At 47.2% G+C, this 18460-nt stretch overlaps 1 protein-coding gene across 1 annotated transcript in view; it reads left to right on the top strand.

The window, feature by feature from the left end:
- Nucleotides 1–18460, top strand: part of LOC134675918 (serine/threonine-protein kinase Genghis Khan) — an 82149-nt gene that overhangs the window by 27385 nt on the left and 36304 nt on the right. The window contains exons 18-24 of the mRNA XM_063534262.1: nucleotides 4463–4576; nucleotides 10813–10947; nucleotides 12148–12267; nucleotides 13157–13270; nucleotides 13863–13976; nucleotides 14811–14915; nucleotides 16047–16149. Of these exons, the coding sequence (XP_063390332.1) occupies nucleotides 4463–4576; nucleotides 10813–10947; nucleotides 12148–12267; nucleotides 13157–13270; nucleotides 13863–13976; nucleotides 14811–14915; nucleotides 16047–16149 (805 nt within the window). The remainder of the gene's footprint in view (nucleotides 1–4462; nucleotides 4577–10812; nucleotides 10948–12147; nucleotides 12268–13156; nucleotides 13271–13862; nucleotides 13977–14810; nucleotides 14916–16046; nucleotides 16150–18460) is intronic.

Genomic DNA, 18460 nt, shown 5'->3' with positions numbered 1-18460 from the left:
GTTCCTAGACGACCAAGGCATTCTCAGGGTGGGCGGGCGACTCGCGCGCTCCGGCTTAGAATTCGAACATAAGCACCCTGCCTTGTTGCCTAGAAAGTGTGTACTTACGACACGCGTAATCGAATCCGTCCATCGGAAAACCTTTCACCCTGGTCTAAATACGACTCATTATTTAGTCCTGCAACAATTCTGGATCCTCGCGGCTAGGCGAGCGATACGACACCAGCTTTCGAAATGCATCCGTTGCTATCGTCTTCATCCGCAGCCTCTGCAACCGTTCATGAGCGACCTTCCTGCCTTTCGAGTCAATCAGGCTAAACCGTTTTCTGAGGTCGGCGTTGATTTCGGTGGTCCATTTCGCATCAAACTCGGATCCCATCGCGGTGCGAAAATCGATAAGGCTTACTTATGCCTGTTTGTGTGCCTAAGCACAAAGGCCGTCCACTTGGAGGTAGTGTCAACGCTATCAACCGATGGCTTCATCGCAGCCTTACGTCGTTTCGTTTCCCGTCGTGGCCGTTGTAACGTCATACACTCGGATTGTGGTACAAATTTTGTCGGCGCGAGCTCACAACTAGCAGAATGTATGGAACGAGCCTCGCACGCAGAACATATCACTTTCAAACGCAACCCCCCGTCCGCTCCACACTTTGGAGGGATATGGGAGATCCAGATTAAGGCCGCCAAGACACATTTATATCGCATCGTTGGCGACCAGGTCTTAACTTTCGAACAATTATCGACATGTTTCACCCAAATAGAATCGATTATGAACTCGAGGCCTTTGTGTCCATTAAGTTCTGACCCTAACGACCTGAACGTCCTCACACCCGGTCACTTTCTGACATTAGAACCCCTGACAGCAGTCCCAGACTCTGACTATACGGACGTTAAACTTAATCGACTAAACCGGTGGCAACTCATCCAAGCGTTCCAACAGCAGTTCTGGAAACGCTGGCAAAATGAGTACCTAAACGCCTTAACTCTGCGTGCAAAATGGACCAAAGACTCTACACCGTTAACCGTAAACTCAATCGTACTTATCAAAGATGAGAACCGACCTCCTCTTCATTGGCCGTTGGGACGAGTTGTCTCTCTTCATAATGGACCTGACGGAGTAGTTCGGGTGGCTACCGTGCGAACCGCGAAGGATAATTTAGTTAAAAGGCCCCTGGTCAAACTATGTCCCCTTCCATCCGACTAATCGCTCCCATTATCAGCGTTCCTTAGTTTTAAGATTAGTTTCGTAAATCGTAGTTTACTAATAATTAAGTAACATTTTCTTTTTCATTCGGGAAAATCCCATTGGTATTTTGGTGGGCGGAATGTTCCGTTCTTAACGTTTAGTTTTTAAGTAATCAATCAAATTTCCGCGCGCTTCTACCGTTTATCGATGCAAAGCCAATACGCACTTCATAACGATACAATATTGACATTTTAGCCAATAGGATCGTCCGAAACTCTCGGGCGGCACGCTCAGGACGAGCCTCAGCAGCGCCTCTGTTGGCGAAAAGGAGAACTACCGAGCCGCCGCGCCATGCGGATCGACCGCTATCGATTTAAATCATTTTTATATGTATTAAGCCTCCAAAACTAAGTGTTTTAGTGTTATATCGTGCGTGACAAAAGACCTAAGACTGTTTAACGTACCGCCGGCCGGTGTGTGATAGAAGAAAAGGTGCTGAACGTAAAAAAAGAAGAACCAGTCGTATCCAGAGGATTCCGCCATTGCTGCAGTATCAGGTCAGTCCAGTGCGTGATATCCTTTGGTTATTTTATCGTGTTGTACCGTTTATTACCGGCGAGTATAGATATTTATGCTCGATCCTGAATGTTGTGAATTGGCATTGCATCTCTTTCCAAAACCGCGTCATTTTGCAACAGTTAGGTTAGAACTGCGTCCCCACGAAAACAAACTGTTGCCTGAAAGGTGGGTTAGGTTAGATTAGAACTGCGACCCCCAAGAAAACGAACTGTTGGCAGAAAAGTGGGTTAGGTTAGGTTAGAACTGCGACCCTACGAAAACAAACTGTTGCCTGAAATGTGGGTTAGGTTAGGTTAGAACTACCACCCCCAAGAAAACGAACTGTTGCCAGAAAAGTGGGTTAGGTTAGATTAGAACTGCAACCCCCAAGAAAACGAACTGTTGCCAGAAAAGTGGGTTAGGTTAGGTTAGAACAGCAACCCCCAAGAAAACGAGCTGTTGCCAGAAAAGTGGGTTAGGTTAGGTCAGAACTGCGACCCCACGAAAACAAACTGTTGCCTGAAAGGTGGGTTAGGTTAGGTTAGAACTGCGACCCCCAAGAAAACGAACTGTTGCCAGAAAAGTGGGTTAGGTTAGGTAAGAATTGCGACCCCACGAAAACAAACTGTTGCCAGAAATGTAGTAAACAAAATTACTACCTCCATCATTGAACTGCACATCTCGAAAAAACTACCTACGTAACGAAATAAAATGCTACTGTAATTTGTACCATGAGTAGTTGAGTACTATATTATTAGGGTATTTAGTAGTATGCATCACAATATTAGGCGAAAAATAATTTATGCCTATCAATACATTCGACATAACAATAAAAGACATTTTGAAACATGACCAACTAAATATTTTGCCATACAATAATATTGTAAATAATCATTTGCGACATGTTATATATGCGAAACATTGGTTTGCCATCTGATAGTTTTGCCAAATGATACTATGGGAAAAATAGTTTGGGAAGTGATAATTTGCCATACAATTTTCGGCCACATATTAGTAAACCATAATAAAGAGTACTAGCGTACAGTATGGACACTCCCTGCCTCTTGAAAGTGCCGCCCACCCGCTCTCGGTTACCTCACAGTTACCAGCTGGCAAGGACGCGAAGACGCGGTGCGCAGAGCGGAGGCCACGTAAAATATTCAAATATTAAACAAATATTTACAAAACCTATTAGATCACACTGAACACAAACACAATATCTATATGAACAAAAAATCATGTTTTCAACTTACGTAATATTTTGGTGGCCTGAATTTCCTTACAAAAATTTTGTTACTTAGTTTATACTGACTCAAAATAGGAAACTATTGTATAAATCGAGCTTAGATACCCACCTTACAGCATAACACGATTCTTATTTCTTCCTAATTCGCGCTATGAGTTTTGAGTCATTGAGGTCATCGAACTTGACAACAAAATGGCGGGAACCCTAGCACGTCTTATCTTACTCATACAAGCATGGTACGCGTTCATCTACACGAGATAGACTGTGTGCGTAGGAACGCGTTTGTTTCATACATTTGATCGCCAGTGTCCGAGGTGTGACTAGACGCTCTATGGAGTCATTGTTTCGTCTCGAGACGTGACCGAAGAAACTGAGTATGCGGGTCTTTACGAGAGTCGAAACTTAACTATCTTCCTATAAATGAACAGTTGCCAATATGTAACGTGCATGAACCGTAGGGGGCAGCACAGGAGTCCCTTGTTTATTGGAGCGAAGTGGAAATGTCAAGCTTAAGCTTCCAATGTAGCCCATAAGATGGCAGAACCTACAATCCATAAGAAAACGAACTGTTGAGGGTAGCGCTTACTTTGAAGTATCAATGTATAGTTCATGTTTTCCGATTCAGGCCACAAGATGACCCTTTAACACGCACGACCCCTATACAGCTGCCTGAGACATCCCTCGCGTACAGACGCCGCTTAAACAATCTATTCCTCTAGTCTAAATTCTCTTTGGTAATGTTTTTAAATGGTGCAATAAAAGTTGATTCCGTCGGCGCAATCTGAAGTTAACGCACATTTAGAGCGAGAGATGTTACTCCGTCTTCGTTGTCGTTAACGGCTCGCCCACGATATTGCGCGACTGGCGACTGCGGCGGCGGCAACCACAGGTGGGAACGAAAGGTCCGAACGCTGTGTCTCGCTCCAACCTATGGTTGACGCCGCCGCCGCCGCCGCCGCCGTCGCCGTCGCATGTGGCGCAATGTTGCGGCCGAGCCGTAAGACCGTGTTATTTACTTATTTTGAAATTTAAATCAGACAGGCCTTGGCCTATATTACAAATACCTTACAGACTAACATACATATGCATTCTATAAACTTAAAACTAAACACTATTTAGTCGACATAACGGCGTGGCTCCTCGGCCTCCTCCATCCATCGGCTGCTCTTGTGTCGGATTCGGCAGTTTGCCCCGGAACCTCCGAAACAGGACACCTTTCGGCCAGAAGTCGGCGCACTCGATGGTCCCCTGCAGCGGTCGCGGCACGCGCACCACATAAAAGAGTTGAAGTAAAATACTGCCCTACTAAGCCAAGTAGCGGTATCTCAAATAAAAATATATGCAAACATATACCTTACATTCTTTATCTGAAAATTGAATTTTCAACGTCATTTGTTTTTGAGATGCCGCTATTCGGCTTAGGAGGGCAGAATAGGCCGCCATGGTTTCTACATGTTTATCGTGTGTTTCAGGATAAAGAACTGAAAGATGCCGTGGCGCAGCGGAAGCTAGCGATGACGGAGTACAACGAGGTTACGGATCGCCTGTCGGAGTTGCGGCAACAGAAACAAAAGCTGTCGCGACAGGTAAAATATACCGGGTGTGGCCTGTAATATGAGCAAATAATTAAAACATAGGTTGTTCTCCTCAAACGGTGACACTTTTGTTCAACAATTAAAATAAAAAAAAATAAGTTTTTAGACTCCCTATTTTTCATACAAAAAAATATTATCTTCAATGGACGCCATCGCCACGCCATATCATTGTGATTGACGTTGCTTGTCACGCCTTAAACATAACAAAATTCGCAATACATTGCTCTTAGAATAAACTTTAAAGTGTATTAAAAATCAAACCACAAGTTATTATGTGTTCCGTACTCCACATCGGATATCTTCATTGAGAGAGTAACGCGATCGTTGACCAATGATGCCACTAGCGTCTATGTAGTCGCTCCGCCCCACGCCGTGACGTAGTTCCGCTTCCACTTCCTGCGAACCGTTGCTCGCTTCCCGCCACTCGCCACCGCCATGTCATTGTTTCGTCGACCGTCTTGACCGATGGTCCGCAAATATTTTTTGCGTATATTTTTGCAGCATGGTGCTTTAACATTTCCGATCCAAAGCTCGGTCGATTAAATAGTGAGATATGGCAGAGATCGCCACTATTAGTCTTTTGGCGGTCTCGCGATCGAAGTCATCGAACGGTGCTTTTCAATTCTACCCACTTTTTTCTCGCTAAATTAATTTTCACATTCCATGCTGCTAAAATCGTTACCGTTAACTCGCATTTTCGAGATCGAAGTAGGAAGTGCGTCAGTGGTTTTTGTTAACAAGTGGTAACAAGTCGCTCCGCATCGGAGAGGGAACGTGCGGTCATCGTGCCTGCGGCGGCGGCGGCGGCGCCCGGGCGGCGCGGCGGCGGACGGCCTGCGCGCGCTGCTTTCGGGCGCCGCGCTTCGCTGATAAGGAGGTTTGGATTGTCTCGAACCATCCGGTGAGCCAGTTTAAGATATTCTAATTTTATTGGCGTTCAGAAGTTACTTCGTCACTAAAGGAGGGTTCTCAGGCAGTAGCCTGGGAGTACCTCGTGTTGTTAGTTGCGGCGCGACCGGGGCGCGGGCCCGGCGCCCGCCCCCGCCCGCGCGCGCCGCGTCTTCTGCTGTCGTCCAAGGTGACTCCGAGACACCGCGCCGCTGCGGGCCACGGTGGACGCCTCCAGTCCGCGGGACTCCGAGAGACGTCACACGCCCGCTCCTGTTGCTGCAGTCGCGGTGCGGACGCCTCCAGTCCGCGGGACTCCGAGAGACGTCACACGCCCGCTCCTGTTGCTGCAGTCGCGGTGTGGACGCCTCCAGTCCGCGGGACTCCGAGAGACGTCACACGCCCGCTCCTGTTGCTGCAGTCGCGGTGCGGACGCCTCCAGTCCGCGGAACTCCGAGAGACGTCACACGCCCGATCCTGTTGCTGCAGTCGCGGTGCGGACGCCTCCAGTCCGCGGGACTCCGAGAGGCGTCACACGCCCGCTCCTGTTGCTGCAGTCGCTGTGCGGACGCCTGCAGTCCGCGGGACTCCGCGAGACGTTACACGCCCGCTCCTATTGCTGCAGTTGCGGTGCGGACGCTTCCAGTCCAGCGGGACTCCGAGAGATCCGCGTGGCTCTGCGCGTCACATGCCCGCTCCTGCAGCTGCGGGCGCATCGCGGGTGGATCGCGCCAAGGTGAAGGCGGACCGCTTCTGCGTCCCGACTGCTCGAGCGGAAGGAAGGTAAGTTACGTGTAAGCAAAAGGCTACGAGTACAGCGACGATCGCCGCGTTGGTTGCCGGCCGTCATGACGTCGCTGGTGACCTACGCGCCGGTGGTGGCCACCACGATGGCACCGCCGAGGGCAACAGCGTCGCCGTGATGATGCGTGCAACTACGAGCCTAGCCATCGGCGCCTCCCGTGCCGGTAACGTCCGTCACGCGCACCGGCGCCTGTCGAGCTGGCCGCCACGACGGCGCCTCTCGCACCTGAGCCTGGCGACGGTGGCCGCCATGATGGCGCCGCCCGCTCGATGACACCGCCTGCCCCCCGAGCTGGCCGCCACGATCCACGATGGCGCCTCTCGGATTACGCATCGACGCGGCGGCGGCGGCTGCCACAATGGCGCTGCCCGCCACGATGATGCCGCCCGCCACGATGGCACCACCACCTGCGCACTGGCGCCTCTCGAGCTGGCCGCCACGATGGCGCCTCTCGCCTCACAGCAGTGCCTCCCAGACCAGCCAGCCAGACGGCGACCGCCTCATGCACCGGTGCCTCCCGAGCTGGCCGCCACGATGGCGCCTCTCGCCGCACGCACCGGCGCCTCCCGAGCCGGTGGCGGCGGCCGCCACGATGGAGCCGCCCGCCTCACGCGACAACGCCTCTAGAGCGGGCCGCCACTATGGGTCCTCGCCCCACGCACCAGCGCTTCCCGAACCAGTGGCGGCCGCCATGAGCCGCCCGGCCTCAGACACCGGTGCCCCCCCCCCCCCCCCCCCCCCCGAGCTGGCCGCCACGATGGCGCCCCTAGCTTCACGCACCGGCGCCTCCCGAGCGGCGGCGGTTGCCACAATCACGCCGATGCTGTCCACCGATGCTGCAACTACGACGATGTCGTCCCTTGCTCGCTGGGCGCCACAGTATCAGTTTTGTCCTGTCCACATGGTTCCATTGAGGTACGTAGGCGCCTATAGCTATGGTGCAGGTATAGGTATGGTATGATACAGCACGAACAGACCGCTAAGCTCTTGGTTTCGGTTAAAGAATCCTCCGGCGACGGCAGACAAGGTCGTAAAGAGCCCCGTCCTAGCGCGGCTCGACTGCCCGGAGTTGAAAGCGGTAAGATATGTCGATACTCAGAGGAAAATACGTCGTGTTCCCGGGCTTCATAAAGGTGCTGATCGACTTCGCTGTGTCGCTTCGAAGCTCCTACGACTTCTCGAGGCCATGGAGTGGTCCAACCGGAGAACAGCTAGCGACAAGGCCCTGTGCGACCGCTCGAAACCGAGGTGAAAGGCATCGAAAAGGTCTGCAGACTTCACATAATTATCTCTACTTGCTCGCGCTCTCCAGCTTAAGTTCCGTCTTACAAAGCGAAAAGCCATAATAAACAAAATGGGACAAATAAACCCGCTGCGCCTGAACAAGCTTGAGTTTCCGGTGCTAAGAGAAAGGGGCCAGGAGGACTCCAGCAGTTTCCATCTGTCTGTATTCGACTTTATCGAAACAGTTTTGTTACGCAAAGCGCCAAAATCGATTTTAGACTTGATTTCACCAGTTCGATTTCCTTAAAAGCATGCTACTAACTCGATGCCCTATACTAACTCGATATAGGGTGTCTCTTCGGATAAAGCGAATTAGACCATCACGCTCCTAGACATCACGTGGGACACGCGGCACAACACACCGATTGAAAGTTTTCTTTTTCGCGACATACAGGCCTGCCTTGCTGCAGAGTTTCTCGCAGAAATGAGACTCAATGCCTTCTGTTCAGTCTCAAATTCGCAAACTTTAGTTCATGGAGGAAGGTGAAGCCTTCGCAGTCCCCAGCAACACGGAGCTGCCGAAAGCCTCGCACCACTTTCTTCCTCATCTTATGCAAGCAGTCCGTTACAATCTCCAATATTGGTAGACAATGTACGAGGTAAGGCCCTTTCAGCGAAGAGTAACCGTTAACGGGCCGCATCTGCAGCGCTGACGACAGAAGTGTAAACATACAACCGCACCGGTACAGTATACATAAAACGACGGCGACACTACATCCCTTCCGTTACTACGGCTGTCGCAAAAACTGCTGATGCCAGCAGATCGTCTACAGGTCGCGCTGGTTGCTTGCTACTTGCCAGGTCGGTACAACCCCCGAGGGCAACGGTTTATCAAGAAGTCACTGCGCGCCCGAGTGGCAGCTGCGCCCAGCAGCCGCCGAGACTGTCTTCACCTGACAGGCGCCTTGTTGGCCGGCCTCCGCTTTCGAGAGCCCTCGCACTGTGCCACGGTATTTCTTAACAGACTCATTGAACTGCTACCACGACCTTTGACAGCTGCCTGTGAGACTTGGCATGGATGTCTCCACCTCCCAGCCTAGTCTGTGTACTGCGACGGCGTGATAAGGAGTCTTAAAGCAGCTGTGGTAAGCTTGCAATTTACTGGCGGTCCTAGTGAACACAACGTCAGACCGCCCTCCCTTACGAGTCAACGACCTTAAGAATGAGGCGTAGCTCCTGTCAGATAGGACGCTCCAACACCGAGCTGGCGGGATCAGGAGTGACGTCCGCTACTGGCGTGACTGGCGCATGCATATAACATGCCAAGGTCTAACGCTACGTAGCGAACGAAACGCAACTGTCACTGTCTCACTAATATGGAAGAACCGGATATTCCCGATTCCGGTACTGTGTTTGTATAGAAAACAGTAACGGGAGCCCCTAGATCGTCCCCTTGTCTAGGCTGCATGTACGGCCACAATGTAGAAACGGTCTTTATGGTGCATCAAAAATAAGATCAACTGCCAGGTACCTCTATCCAGTGAAGTAGCGAGCTATCTCAGACGTCTATTTCTATTATCCATGTTAGCTTTCAGAACGATACTCGTTCATAAGCCTCTCACAAGTGCTGTGTATGAACCACTATCGGACACTATGCCTTCTTCCAACGCCATTAATAGCGAGACCAGCGCCTCCCAAAGCACCAGCTTGGGACGCGAGACATCTACTTGCCCTAATTTAAATAGCCCTACAACGTTAGGTACGTTAGAAGAAGTACGATAGAATAGCTGCCGCACTTTTGCTGTTAGCATCAGGCCGCAGGGTCAATGACCTTACTCTACTACACTGTAGCCCGGGCAATTACATAGATAACTTTAACGCTATTATTTTGTGTCCGAAATTCGGCTCTAAACCAGATAACGTGTCTTACCGACTGGACTCTTAGAAGCTCCGGAATAAAGTATAGACCCAGTATAAGTAGGTAGTCTGGGTACGTCACCTTGCGAGAATTACACAAAATGTTAGGGGACACTTCGCTTATTTCTTTCAGCCACAGTCTCATCCAAGCCGGCCTCGCCTACGATTGCTTTTGATCCACGATGTACTTAATAACTAAATTGGCTGGAAAGCTATTCACTTAGCGATATTTTCGCTTATGTTAATTGGGAACATGACTCGCCGAGATTCTGCGGATCGGATGCGATTTCGAATGAGAATTCTCTTAAACCAGTTTAACGTCAGATTCGAACCTGAGATTACAATTTCAATTCTCAATTTCCTGTAATTCACATTATAACGAGTCACTGTGATTTCATGGGTTGCAATATGGTGTATACATATTTATTCGTTCTCTGAGTTCTATGACAGTAGGTGTAGCCCTATCGCTTGCGCGCCCGCTAACTCGCCACCAGGAGATAATAAACAGGTCTCAATGAAGATATCCGATGTGGAGTACGGAACACATAATATAAAAATTTTACCTTCCAATAAAATTATTATTATGTTTCCTATCCACATCGGATATCTGAGTAATGCCTTCCTGGCAGGCTACTAGGCTACTTTTATGCCGACGGTACTTCTCCTCAACAATGACATGGCGGTGGCGAGTGGCGGGAAGCGAGCAACGGTTCGCAGGAAGTGGAAGCGGAACTACGTCACGGCGTGGGGCGGAGCGACTACATAGACGCTAGTGGCATCATTGGTCAACGATCGCGTTACTCTCTCAATGAAGATATCCGATGTGGATAGGAAACATAATAATAATTTTATTGGAAGGTAAAATTTTTATATTTTTAAAAGTCGCTGAACAAATATTAGTCAGTATGAGGAGTACAGTCTACTGTTTAATTTTTTGCTCATATAACAGGCCACACCCGGTATAAATGTTGTTTTCTTTATGCAATATATACAGTTTTTCCTAAGAAGCTGGGTGTCCAGTCATAACCATTTTGTTAACTGCCACCGTCAGCCATAGTCGACGAACGGTATAATTAAGAATAAACCTTAATACATTGTAATAAAATTTACTATTGCATAAAATAGTCGCGGCGGTTAAAAGATTAAGACGCAAAATAGAACATTAATTGATATTTCGTTGGAATTGTCGTTATTTTCTATATTTTGGCTGTCTTAAAAAATAGCGGTAATGGTGTATTCCTTCTAAAGCAGTTTTAGACTAGTTTAAAGAAAATCACTTCGTAAAAAAAGAAGCAAAATGAGTTTGATGTAATTTAAGATCATATCGCGCCTGAACGGAATGGAAGTTTGAATAAAGATATTTGTGAAATGAAATTTAAATGTCCTTTTTTAGGTCCGTGATAAAGAAGAGGAGTTAGAAGTAGCCATGCAGAAGATAGATGCCCTAAGGCAGGACATTCGTCGCTCGGACAAGGGCCGGCGAGAGTTAGAAGCACGACTCGACACTGCCATCTCAGAGGCTACCAAAGTAAGTGTAGTGGATAAGGCATAGACTAGGAAGCCTCTAGACCGAGTTTAGAGCAATTATTTCATGCAACCGATGATGCCAAAAATGCGGGGGTGCGCGGGACGAGGTGAGCGAAGTCCTGTGCCGCGATTGCTCCGTTCAAAGACACGGACGTCACACAAAGACATTTTCGACTCGAGCATGGAGTAAAATTACCGTATGCGTGGGAGGGACCCCGGCTCGTACCAATCAGTTTTTCGGAACTTATGTACGAAATATCATTTGATATTTACCAGTCGCTTTTCGGTGAAGGAAAACATCGTGAGGAAACCGGACTAATCCTAATAAGGCCTAGTTTACCCTCTGGGTTGGAAGGTCAGATGGCAGTCGCTTTCGTAAAAACTAGTGCCTACGTCAAATCATGGGATTAGTTGTCAAGCGGACCCCAGGCTCTCATGAGCCGTGGCGAAATGCCGGGATAACGCCAGGAAGAAGAAGATGCGTGGCAGAGGGGGTAGTGCGACTATGTCTGTGGGATAAGGACGCCTTTTGTTTATCTCAATATTTATGTATTACTACGCAACTTCGTCTGCGTGGCATTAGTGACAGCAGCTAAAGCAGGTATAGCGCCTATATAATGCTAATAGCATTCATTTAATTCGCGCATTGCTTACTTCAATTATTAGGCAATTCATTAACTCTTTAAATTCTACCCCCTTTGCACTCTCTTCAGGGATGATTTCCGACATAAAAACTATTCTATGTCTTTCTCCGGTACTCAATACCAAATTTCAACTAACTCGGTTCAGCGGTTTAAGCGTGAAGAGGTAACAGACAGACAGACACACTTTCGCGACGATAGTATGAATGTGCTTAGAGCATTTAGTAACTGGAGACGTCTTGGCTGTCATTTTCTGTACAAAACAGTCTGCCGATTTTTGCGGGGGAGGGGACGTCAAATGTATCGCTATTTCTATATGATTTGTACGTAGTGTACCGTTCCCGTTGCGCGACCGGCGGCGGCGGTAACCATAGGCGGGAACGGAGAGTCCGATCGCTGTCTCGCTCCAACCTATGGTCGCGGCCGCCGCCGGTCGCACAATGTCGCGGCCGGGTCGTAAGGACGCCTGAAACTTCGGGAATGTTACATGCGCTTCGCCGACTCTAACATTCCGCACCCTCGTCGAGTGCTGTTGATTTATGTGATATTATAATTCGCAGGAGCGGAAATTACGCGAAGATACTCTCCGGTCCGTGCGCGCGGAGGCGGGCGGCGCCGCCCCCCCGGGCTCCGCGGCGGCCGACGTGGCGCGCCTGCAGGCCGAGGTGGACGCGCTGGAGGTATGTACCACTCAGGGTCGGTTGCACCAAACTGTTCGTATCGTTAAAGAGTTCGCTAAATTTTTATGTATGAAAAGTTCCATAGTGGCGCGCCGGGGCGCGCCGGCTGACGTTGATCAGTCTGTCAAATGTAGTTGGTGCAACTGGCGCTCAGACTATTTTCGACCTTCTGTACAGCAGTGGCGGAGCGTCTATAGAACTCGATCCCCATCCGCTTGCCTATTTAGAGACATCTGAGTTTATTCTAGAAATTCCAAAGAAATAGTAAGCCAAATAAACTTCGGCTTACCTAGTGAACATTTATGGCACGCCGCAACTACTGTACAGTAGTTACACTCCAAAGTTAAATGACAACGCCATTAGTCACGCGCGTACCAGGTGGAAGCGCTCGAGGTACACACACTTCATTGAGTTCTTTTTTCTTTTTCTTCTCAATAAGGGTAATCCATCATTGAATAACATGTGAAACAAAATCAAACACACATTGGACAAAGAAATTGAACAAGTGGAATACCACCCTTACACAAACATGGTGGTAAAAGATCTACGCACGTCCCGCCCCCACTAAATAACAAAGCCATTGACATTAATATCTAAGGACTGGCCTTACGGGCAATAATAATGAGGCATAACGGGGGCCAGTACAGCGGTGTGACACCGCTACAACGCGATTGGTTGATAAGTTCGCATCACGCGCGATTGGTTGATGAGTTCGCATCACGCGCGCTATTGGTCGCAAATAGCTGCGTTAGACTGCACGACTGGCTGGAATTCGTGGGTGACACAGCTGAACTAGTACCATTTTTAGTGCCTGTAAGGCCAGTCCTTAGATATATACGTCAATGAACAAAACTCAAACAAATATTATACTCTAACGTTTTCTCCGCAGTTGCAATACAAGGAATCCCTCGCGCAACAACAGCAACGGTACAATGCGGAGCTCGCGTCGCTTAGAGAACAACTACACGAAGGAGACGCCGTTAGGAGCGTGCTCAACAGAGAGGTATGTAATAATTGTCATCAGTTAAAGTCAATTATGGTTTTTATACGCGTGTGCTATCGATCCTGCACGTTGGGAGGTGCTCGCTGCGAGGCGGTCTACCACCTTTGAATCCATCAAGTCGTTTGAGGAAAACCGCCTCGCGACGCTAGACGTAAAACGCCAATTACTCAAGGAAAGACCTAAGCCCTCCTACGTGTATACGTACAACACGGCCGGTCAACTCTACTGCCGTGAATGTGAAAGAGTTTTTAAGATCAAGTTTGGCCTGGCCAGCCACATAAGAGGAAAAACCGACTGGTGAGGTCGCCGTCACCGAAATCGATAGGGAAGACTATGGGTCGGTTGCACCAAACTGTCTGTTACCGTTAAAGCGTTCGCTAAATTTTATTGTATGGGAAGTTTCATACATCTCTAACTGTTCTGTAACTGTGTTTCTCGTGTTTTTATTTGTATGTATATTGTACAATAAAGTAAATACATACATACATACATCTCTGCTGCCTGACGTTGATCAGTCTGTTAACTGTGGTTGGTACAACTGGCCCTATAAGATGCATTTTGATGTAAATTATGTGCGTGTTTTAACTTTCAGTTACAAACATCTAAGGATAAACTGGAGAGCCGGCGGTTAGAGCAGATGAGCGACAGCGAGGACAGGCAGATGCTGATCAACGAGAACAGGAAACTCGCCAAGGATCTGGACGCGGTGAGATATACCAGCGATTTTATACCTTATCATAACGCATTACGGTGTACTTTGCAAGACTATGGTATTGCTCGAGTAACAAGCGGTTTTGAACTTTATCGCTTGATGGTATAAAAGAAAGCTTATACTAAAATGAATTCTGTTTTATAGGCGAATATAATTTGTTTTAGATTAGGGCGGCCAGTTACTAAAAGTGGTCAGTTACTGGCGAATTACCATACTCGTGTGATCCTTTTATGAAACTCATTTCATTCGTTTCCCACACTCGGTTTTTAATGCCTTTCATTAGGTAGCAGTCACATAAGCTACTATTATTATTATTTTTAACCGACTTCCATTTCATAGAAGGAGGAGGTTCTGTATTCGGTTGTGGCTGTTTTTTTTTATCTTTTATGAAAACATAACCTAAATACCTAAAAAAGCAGTGGTGGCCGAGTGGATATGACGCCCGACTTTCAATCCGGAGGTCGCGGGTTCAAATCCCGGCTCGTACCAATGAGTTTTTCGGAACTTATGTACGAAATATCATTTGATATTTACCACTAGCTTTTCGGTGAAGGAAAACATCGTGAGGAAACCTGCATACATCTGCGAAGAAATTCAAAGGTGTATGTGAAGTCCCCAATCCGCATTGGGCTAGCGTGGGGACTATAGCCCAAGCCCTCTCGCGCATGAGAGGAGGCCTGTGCTCAGCAGTGGGACGTATATAGGCTGAAATGATGATGATGATGAACCTAAATAAGTGCAACCGCAACTCGTGTACAATACGGCTGTTTAAGAGTACAGCCGACGATAATAACATGTATTTTATATTGAAATAAATTGTCTCAACAGATGGCAGAGAACGGTCGCCGGTGGCAGGCGGAGAGAAGGCAGTTAGAGCTGGAGCTAGAGGAGCTCCGAGCCAAGCGAGACACCATGCAGCACTGGGAGACGCAGGTACGTTATTGTTGCAGGTCTGTTACCCTACTGTCTCAACAGATGGCAGGGAACGGTCGCCGGTGGCAGGCGGAGAGAAGGCAGTTAGAGCTGGAGCTAGAGGAGCTCCGAGCCAAGCGAGACACCATGCAGCACTGGGAGACGCAGGTACGTTATTGTTGCAAGAGGTCTGTTACCCTATTATCTCAACAGATGGCAGAGAACGGTCGCCGGTGGCAGGCGGAGAGAAGGCAGTTAGAGCTGGAGCTAGAGGAGCTCCGAGCCAAGCGAGACACCATGCAGCACTGGGAGACGCAGGTACGTTATTGTTGCAGGTCTGTTACCCTACTGTCTCAACAGATGGCAGGGAACGGTCGCCGGTGGCAGGCGGAGAGAAGGCAGTTAGAGCTGGAGCTAGAGGAGCTCCGAGCCAAGCGAGACACCATGCAGCACTGGGAGACGCAGGTACGTTATTGTTGCAAGAGGTCTGTTACCCTATTATCTCAACAGATGGCAGAGAACGGTTGCCGGTGGCAGGCGGAGAGAAGGCAGTTAGAGCTGGAGCTAGAGGAGCTGCGAGCCAAGCGAGACACCATGCAGCACTGGGAGACGCAGGTACGTTATTGTTGCAAAAGGTCTGTTACCCTATTGTCTCAACAGATGGCAGTCGACGGAAAAAGCCTAAGGTAGCTTTATGGGACAAAGCTTAGCGGTCAGAAAGTGAGAACACAATTCACATTTTTTTCATGCAAGACTTTTAGATCCTACGTGAATACCATGAATAAAAAATATGCACGTGTTAATTGTGTTTCTTTAGGATGTCTCTGATTTTTAAATAGTAATAGCAACTTTTTCTTACTTACAATGCAAAACTGATTGTTATTCTTTTCTAAATATGGACAGGATTCTTAGAACACAGATTTGTCATAAAACTATCATTTAAAAATCACGCTTATGACTTCATTTCAAAGTACAGTTTGGTTCACAGATATTCTTCCTCGATTCCTCATGACTGAGGGTCGCGACCACACGAGCTCGTTATTTTGTGCACCAAGGCTCTCCATTGTGCACGATTTTCTGCCTTCCTAATAATAGGCGCCTGTGTAGATCCCTGGCAGACCTTCTTCACTTTTTTCTTCTTCTGGTTCGCAGATAGCGGACATTATCCGATGGGTGGCCGATGAGAAGGAGGCGCGGGGATACCTGCAAGCGTTGGCTACTAAGATGACTGAAGAATTGGAGTATCTTAAGATTGGTGAGTTGTTTCACGTTCGTAAATTTAGAGAGAATTTGGAATATTCGTGTTATTTGGTGATGAATGTCAAGAGGTGTTTTTTTGTCAGAAATCGATTTATATGAGAAAATAAAAAACCGGGCAAGTGCGAGTCGGACTCGCACACGAAGGGTTCCGTACCATAATGCAAAACAATGGAAAAAAAGCAAAAAAAGAACGGTCACCCATCCAAGTACTGACCACGCCCGACGCGCGACGTTGCTTAACTTTGATCAAAAATCACGTTTGTTGTATGGGAGCCCCATTTAAATCTTTATTTTATTCTGTTTTTAGTATTTGATGTTATAGCGGCAACAGAAATACATCATCTGTGAAAATGTCCACTGTCTAGCTATCACGGTTCGTGAGATACCTGCTGACAGACAGACAGACGGACGGACGGACAGCGAAGTCTTAGTATTAGGGTCCCGTTTTACCCTTTGGGTACGGAAGCCTAAAAAGAAGATAATTGTACAGTCAGCAGCAGAAGTCGCTATACACTCCAGGTGCTCAAAGAGAGGTAAACGTTTAAACTGTCAAAAAGTTGTTGACTGTCATGGTAGTACTTACTTGTGAGCGCTCAACGTGTCACAAATATGTTAACAGTCACTATTCATTAATTTCTACACTTACAACAAGTCATTGATACCTTAGCTGTCAAAAAACCAATGGTATCTAAGCGGTCAACGTGTCAAATATATCTGAACAATATGGAAAAATATACTTTAAAGCATACAAGTATGGTCGAATATTGAATGAAAGATAGCCATGCTAATTTCAGGTAAAGCGTTTTGACAATCATCGAAAGCAGTACAGTCTTGTCATCACATACATCTATCTCACGTTTTGCCCTTCAAGCATTTGACAGGAGCCTCTCGGTCAACTTACTGCAAACTATTTCTTTTAGTAGAATCGTCAAGACGAATGACACATAGCAAAAGCTAACTGAAGCCGAATTTAGAGCCAATTGTCAAGGCACGTTGTGGTCTCAGTAACAGGCGTTTGCTTTTTAAAGCAGAGACCGCGGGTTCAAATCTCAGTCGTACGCACCTAGAGATTACAGCTTTTTATTTTTTTGAGTTTCATTTCTATTATTAATTTGTGTCTTCTGGTTTTATGTTAATTTCGCATTAGTTTATATAATTTTTGAAGATACTCATAATGTCACATGTAGCGTAACGACTTTCTATCAGGACGTTGTAGGTTTGAACCCGCAGTGGGCGTTACTTAGATTACTCCTGTGCGGAATGCCATTTGATATTTACTGCTAGGTTGGATATTTTTAACACCTTTACTGCCCGTGCTCCTCACGTATGGCCACGGCTAGCCTCTATTACAAAGCCATAAAGTTTACATGTCAGATTGGGACAGTGAACGTGTTACGTTTCAATTCAATTATTTTCTCCTTCGTTCTTTGATCGATTCGGGGCATCGTATTTTAGTACATACAAGGAATGGGAAAATCTAAAACTATAAGACTTACACCGATCTCTTGTTAGGAACCATGCCATCGATTTTAGTAACAAGAAAAACTGCATTCATACATTTAAAAAAAAATGTATGTAAAATGTAAGTATTGAAAATAAAAACCGGGCAAGTGCGAGTCGGACTCGCGCATGAAGGGTTCCGTACCATAATGCAAAAAAAGGCAAAAAAAAAACGATATAGTCATCCAACCCCGCCCGACGTTGCTTAACTTCGGTCAAAAATCACGTTTGTTGTATGGGAGTCCCACTTAAATCTTTATTTTATTCTGTTTTTAGTATTTCTTGTTATAGCGGCAACAGAAATACATCATTTGTGAACATTTCAACCGTCTAGCTATCACGGTTCGTGAGATACAGCTTGGTGACAGACGGACGGACGGACGGACGGATGGATGGATGGACGGACGGACGGACGGACAGCAGAGTCTTAGTAATAGGGTCCCATTTTACCCTTTGGATACGGAACCCTAAAAATGCTGGTCTCTTCGAAAACTGACTAAATTAAATTAAAGGGTATGGAAACAATGCATTTTATTAATTTCAGACATCATGTTTCATAGTAACATTTATTGCTTAAGACCTACACAATCGATATCTAAATAGAAATAGTCTTAGTTTTATTTTTCAAAACGTTCGGGGTTCGATTCCCGAGCTGAGTACACATTTTTTTTTAATGTATGAATGCAGTTTTTCGTGTTACTAAAATCGATGACATGATTCCTAAGAAGAGATCGGTGTATATCTTATAGTATCAGATTTTCCCATACTGGCCGATCTAAATGGGCCACCCTGTATATATTTTACTA

Source organism: Cydia fagiglandana, chromosome 23 (genome assembly GCF_963556715.1).
Source record: "Cydia fagiglandana chromosome 23, ilCydFagi1.1, whole genome shotgun sequence".
Lineage (NCBI taxonomy): Eukaryota > Metazoa > Arthropoda > Insecta > Lepidoptera > Tortricidae > Cydia > Cydia fagiglandana.
The sequence above is the reverse complement of the archived record's forward strand: the minus strand, read 5'-3'. Positions and strand labels throughout refer to the sequence as shown.